The sequence below is a fragment of the Nothobranchius furzeri genome, chromosome 9 (assembly GCF_043380555.1).
Source record: "Nothobranchius furzeri strain GRZ-AD chromosome 9, NfurGRZ-RIMD1, whole genome shotgun sequence".
Taxonomy (NCBI): domain Eukaryota; kingdom Metazoa; phylum Chordata; class Actinopteri; order Cyprinodontiformes; family Nothobranchiidae; genus Nothobranchius; species Nothobranchius furzeri.
Genome location: NC_091749.1, coordinates 43208912 through 43214460, shown reverse-complemented (window position 1 = coordinate 43214460; position 5549 = coordinate 43208912). Strand labels below are relative to the sequence as shown.

General features: G+C 46.9%; 2 protein-coding genes across 2 annotated transcripts; both read right to left on the bottom strand.

Annotated features, from left to right (window-relative positions):
* On the bottom strand, window positions 1-1393 carry c9h15orf48 (chromosome 9 C15orf48 homolog). The gene is made up of 5 exons (XM_070554870.1): window positions 1221-1393; window positions 1081-1141; window positions 856-944; window positions 711-771; window positions 1-464 (listed from the first exon to the last, which is right to left on the bottom strand). Exons 2-5 carry the CDS (start codon window positions 1117-1119, stop codon window positions 396-398), a joined length of 258 nt encoding a protein of 85 aa, XP_070410971.1. The 5' UTR covers window positions 1120-1141; window positions 1221-1393; the 3' UTR covers window positions 1-395.
* A 130-nt stretch (window positions 1394-1523) lies between these two features.
* Window positions 1524-4962, bottom strand: afg2b (AFG2 AAA ATPase homolog B). Its single transcript, XM_070554869.1, has 10 exons — window positions 4233-4962; window positions 3984-4169; window positions 3352-3636; window positions 3087-3272; window positions 2833-2991; window positions 2549-2758; window positions 2251-2475; window positions 2039-2173; window positions 1813-1938; window positions 1524-1704 (listed from the first exon to the last, which is right to left on the bottom strand). Exons 1-10 carry the CDS (start codon window positions 4824-4826, stop codon window positions 1567-1569), a joined length of 2244 nt encoding a protein of 747 aa, XP_070410970.1. The 5' UTR covers window positions 4827-4962; the 3' UTR covers window positions 1524-1566.
* Between the last annotated feature and the right edge of the window lie 587 nt (window positions 4963-5549).

Below are 5549 nucleotides of genomic sequence, written 5' to 3'. Positions count from 1 at the left end.
TGAAGCTTTACAACAATAATTTATTGACTCTGCACAGTAAAATATTCTTTTTGTCTTTTACATTCAGACAGTATTAAAAATTCACATCCAGAATGTCTGAACCTGGTAGCACACTGTAGTTTAAGGAGCCGCAACAGATTAGGTAAACAATGACATCTATAATCTAGAAACGGCAGAGAAGCCTGGAGTAATCTAATAATCTCACTTTCATTACTGTACGTCTGTTGGTGTGGATGGTTGTCGCCACTGCAGGCAGCGCAGGGTGAAAACCCCACCAGCTGAGCAGAAGCATTTCTGCACGCCGAGTGCCAAATTGTCCTAGTTTGTGCAGAAAGGATTCTGTTGGACTGATGGGGGGCAGGTGTGTTGTCACACTCTTGAGCTTTGGCTTGTATTTACTTGGTGATGGACTTCACCATCTCCAGCTCCTCCACTGGTTTCCACTGCTGGTTGATGGTGATAAGCTGCAGGGGAAAGGCAGAAACAAACATTCATATGTGCAGGTGTTGACATGAGCAGCAGCTCAGTGGCTGAGACACCATGTGTGGACATCATTCCTCTACGACGACTAATGCAAACAACAGTGACTCGGCACATTTCTGCTCCTTGATTTAAGATTGTGCTTTCATGAAAGAGGCAATACACACCCCAGCCTACTCGACATTTTTATTACAAACATCATAAATTGTGTTTGTTTCGTTTTAAATTACCTTTTGAGGTTTTGATGGGTCCAGTCTCTCCCATGGCTCCGGGTTACTCGTCTTGTTCAGACTACAAAGTGGTCAAATTTGAGATGATTATGACCCGTTTTCTTTATTTCATCCAAACCAGGGTAAAAAGAACAGGAAAACTCACATAACATCAGGTTTGGTGAACAGAAAGTAGAGGCAAGCAGAGGTAGCGCCTGTTGCTGCAAAAGCCATAATTCCCACCAGAGGGATCAGCTGAAATACACACACACACACACACACACACACACACACACACACACACACACACAATTAAATATCCAAAACAACACATCTTTGATGGGTGTAAAAAAAAATAATTATAAAACAAAGTAAAAAGTGGACATTTTACCTCCTTCCTTTTTCTCAAAAGTTGGATAAATCCAGACATTTTTATCAAAAGGCTCAAACACCTATAAAGAGGAGAGTCACATTTCACAGCCTGAGCATCCGTTGGCAGAGCTGAGGACACATCTGCTGCGTCCGTCTTACCTGTAGCTGAGAAGTCCCCGAAGTCTCTCAGTGCTTCAGCATGATAAAGGAACAGTTGGGATGTTGGCTGGGCGGGAGGTTTTACGAGGTGAATGGCACATAGACACAGATGGAGCTTCCTGTATTGTAATGCACACTCAAGGGCAAAACATCCATTTGGTGGTGATCAATATGTGTTTTTTTCAGTGTGCAGCACCCTCTAGTGATCACTCTCTAAACTGAAAGCCAGTTGTTGCTTCATAATTAAAAGCAGATCGGTAAATATACATCAAGTGCTTGAGAGAATAAAAACAAGACAACATAAACGGTTTAACAATAATTTATTTTTACAATAAGGAGCGAAAGATCATCTAGAAGGTGATAAATATGCCTGGATCTGCTGGGCGGTGAGAGAAGGACTCATTTTACTGAGTGAACGTAGAAAGTGTGTGTGACTGATGGATGAAGCCTCCATGTTTTCCTCCAGTAAAGCCAAAAGAGCAGCCTGGAGACAGGAGAAGAAAGTTCCCACAAGCCTGCTCGTGCTATTTAAACATAACTATTCTGCAATTTTGGACGTCTGGAAGCAAACAGTGCCTTCAGACATTCTTACCTCTTTACAGAGGTTTTCCAGGTCAGCTCCAGAGTAAAGCTCAGTCTTTGCAGCAAGCTCCTCCAGACAAACGTCTGGATCCACAGGCATCGACCTCGTGCATGCCTTTAGGATGGCCACTCGAGCCTTAACACACAAAACGATGCATGTGTCAAAGTAGGTAATCAAGTCTAAAAGTTTTTCCTGTACTTTGGTGTATTTCAAGTCTTTTAGCATCATAATTTACCTGTTGATCAGGTGGTGGGACATAGATGATGTGGTCCAGCCTGCCAGGCCTGAGTAGCGCACTGTCTAAGCAGTCGGGTCTGTTTGTGGCAGCTACCACCATCACATCTTTGTTGCACACCTCCTGGCTGTCCAGCTGTGAAAGAACAAAAACGACGTATTACACAAGTCCCACTGTGCTGAAGCGGTGTGATGTCATCAGCATCATACGACCTCCTCTGTGTGAGTCTCCTGCACTCCCTCTGTCTGGAGGATTTTTCCTGTTCCTCTCCTTTCCAGCACCCTCAGGCCGATCCCGTCCATCTCATTCAGGAGAACAGACAGCAGGCGGGTCTGCACGCTGTTGGGGGTTTGATTGTTCGACCGCGAACCAATCAGAGAGTCTATCTCATCCAGGAACAGGATGCAGGGAGCACAGGAGCGGGCCTGGCGAAACAGCTACACGAGCACAAGCAGATTGATAAAAGCAGGTCTGATGTCTGCAGGTCGCTGATTTTAAAAGTTTATGTACCAGAGCTAAAGCTTTTTCTGAGTCTCCGACATAAGAGGAGTACAGGTCAGCCCCGCTGACAGACAGGAAGGCACAGTGGGAGAAGGAGGCGGCAGCTTTCACCAGCGTCGTCTTTGCACATCCTGGCGGTCCATAAAGCAGAACGCCATGGGGCCGACTCAGTCCTAGACGCACAAACGCCTCGGGGTACCTCATGGGCCACTCAATGCTCTTTAAAAGGCAATATGGAGAGGAGGTTTTGAGTGTTATAGTTTCAGTCACCCCCCCCCCCCCCATTTAGCTACCTGTCTTAGTTTGACTTTGACCTGATCCAGGCCTCCTATGTGCTCCCACAACACGGAGGACAGCTCCGTCCGGCCAAGGCTGCTCCTCAAGCTGGAGGGATGCACGGACTTCAGAGCCTCCAGGAAGTGTTTCATCTCCACCTCCTGCTTCCCTGAACCCTGCAGACATAACAACAACAACGAAGCTTAAGATGCATGTAGAGAATTCACAGAAACAGTTCAAATGTCATTGTTCTGCTTCAGTGCCAGTTTACCTTCACTTTTTGCCTTAAAGCGTGCATGGCCGCCTCCCTGCACAGAGCACTCAGGTCGGCCCCAACGTACCCTGTGGTGATTTGTGCAAGTTCTGTCATGTTGAGCCTGGGACACACAGGCATCCTCTCACACAGGACGGTCAGGATGGCCTTTCTCTGCTGCACGGTTGGAGCACCAATAATGACCTGGAGGAGAGACAAACACTCACAGCTCAAAGCTTTATTCTGTTTCTAATTCACTCTGATAAACACATTTAAAAAGTACCTCTCGGTCAAATCTCCCAGGCCTCCGCAGCGCTGGGTCCAAACTGTCAGGGCGATTAGTGGCTCCTACGATGAGGAAGCGGTCAGACCGATTCATCCCATCCATCAGTGTAAGCAGCTGAGCCACCAGCCGGTTCTCTGGTGCAGACGAGCCGGTTCTCCTGGGAAACAACGAGTCCAGCTCATCTAAGAAGAGCACACAGGGACCCTCTTCTGCTGCTGATCGAGCACGCTCAAACACAGCCCGCAGCGTCTCCTCGCTCTCGCCCGGTCGAGATCCTACCACCTGGAAGAACAGTTCACCACCAATAAATCAGATGTAAATGAGAACAGCCATTTCAATCTGCACTAAATAACCTTTCTGCTGGGTTAAACGTTGCTGTTTGTTTTGTCTCTAGTATAAAAGTATAGTATAAAAGTCTGTATAAGCCGTCAACATTAATAGTTTGCGCAACAGAATGGCATCTGAAAAAAATGTATTTGCCTCTTTGACTTTTCTTCTGTCATGTAGCTTTATTTAAATTCTTGACCATTTCAGTAAACTTATATATTTCCTGTGTGTAAAATATGACTTCCTGACAGTGTTTTATTGTTTTGCTACTCATCCATATCAGTGCAAACACACAGTAGTACCTCTGGCCCTCGGACCACCACCAGGCTGGCTCCCACCTCCCCAACCACCTTGTGGACCAACAGGGTTTTGCCGACTCCAGGAGGCCCGATCAGCAGAACGCCCCTGGGGCAGGACACCCCCAGGGAGCTGAGGGTGTTTGGGTACATCAGGGGCAGCTGCAGCATCTCTCTCAGAGAAGCACTCACCTACAAAGGAAAACGGTTTCAGCTTTTATCACTATAATAGTAAGTTATGCTCAAACAGCTGACCTCGTCCAGTCCTCCCAGTGGGGGCGTGTGCTGGTCCAGTAGCTGGCTCTTGTAATGCCTGAGAGTCTGGATCCCGGATATCTCCACAGCTGTTTTTGAGGTAACCATACCTGCACTGTCAGAGTCCGGTCTGATTCCGTCTATAACAACAAACCTGATCTCTGTATCATAGTCCTCCATGTTTACCACATACTGCTTGTGAACATAAACACCCTTCAGCATGTCCTTCACGAGCTCATGAACAACCCAAGCGGGTGTGTGCTTCCTAAAGCCAGCGCTCTGCACCACCACCGTTACCTTAACTCCCCTCAGTTTAGGGCAGGACACAGGTGTGAGATGGCGTGGCTCCAGACTCAGGTGCACGGGAGGCTGAGAGATCAAAGTGGGAGCGATACACTTCAGGTCCATCTGCAGGAACCCCTCCGCCAGGTCCGAACGGGGCCAGGCGGTACAGAGGCAGCTCCCCCCGGGAACAGACACCAGCAGAGGAGAGCCTAGTCTCAGGCTTAGCGCCGACATCAAGCCCGGACCCAGCCGGCACCTCTGAGAGCCCCGGTCAGCGGGGTCCGGCAGCAGAAGCTTCACACGCTGCATCGTCCGCCAACAACATGAAGCGGGTAAAGATTAGAACAAGACTTTGTGGTTTTCAGTAGATTATCCTGTTTACAGCCGCCGTCATTCCTGCTCAGTCTGCATGAAAAACTGAGGAACTGAGTCTGCGCAGTGGAAACGTGGGTTTGAGTCTGCGGCTGCGCAGTAGAGTGAAATAGAAAGTCACGCCCACTGACGTAGACAAGTGTTTATATCGGTTTAGAAACATTTCTATTGTCCAGTCCTCAGGTGCCTCAGGCGTGATGGACTGAGACAGTTTTTGACCGTGTCAGGTGAATTTGGGAATTTATGGACACTATATTTTGTGAAACAAGTTAATAGATTACAACTCTTTTATTTGAATGAAAAGACTGAGGAGCACTCATTTTACACGTGCGTGCCAAATTATCACCAGTGGTGAATGAGATTCTACTGAAGAAACTTTGGTTTTAAAATTAGAGCTGAATAAAGAGACAGGAAATAGAAAATCATTTGAATTCAGTGACGTGCGGTGAGGTTCATGACTGGGGAGGCACCGACTGCTCTCAAGTAAGACTTACATATATGATCCCGAAATAAAAGTTTGTTTGCTTTTGACCTTGACTTAAATATGTTATTGTTTTAAAGCTTCTTGGTTATGATTTAATCAATTTGGCCCCACACGGGCTTCTTTTTAATTCTGTTATTTGTCTGCAGTTGGTGTAGAACTGTTGTTACAAATTCATT

Bases quoted from the DNA above. Each gene is read 5' to 3' on its own strand.
- afg2b (XM_070554869.1), bottom strand. From the start codon at position 4,826: ATGCAGCGTGTGAAGCTTCTGCTGCCGGACCCCGCTGACCGGGGCTCT. The intron at 3,273-3,351 runs GTACTTTTTAAA...TCTCTCCTCCAG, and splicing joins CTGGGAGATTTGACCGAGAG to GTCATTATTGGTGCTCCAAC. The intron at 2,476-2,548 runs GTACATAAACTT...GTGCTCGTGTAG, and splicing joins CAGAAAAAGCTTTAGCTCTG to CTGTTTCGCCAGGCCCGCTC.
- c9h15orf48 (XM_070554870.1), bottom strand. From the start codon at position 1,119: ATGTCTGGATTTATCCAACTTTTGAGAAAAAGGAAGGAG. The intron at 772-855 runs GTGAGTTTTCCT...ACCACTTTGTAG, and splicing joins TTCACCAAACCTGATGTTAT to TCTGAACAAGACGAGTAACC. The intron at 465-710 runs GTAATTTAAAAC...TTTCCCCTGCAG, and splicing joins ACCCATCAAAACCTCAAAAG to CTTATCACCATCAACCAGCA.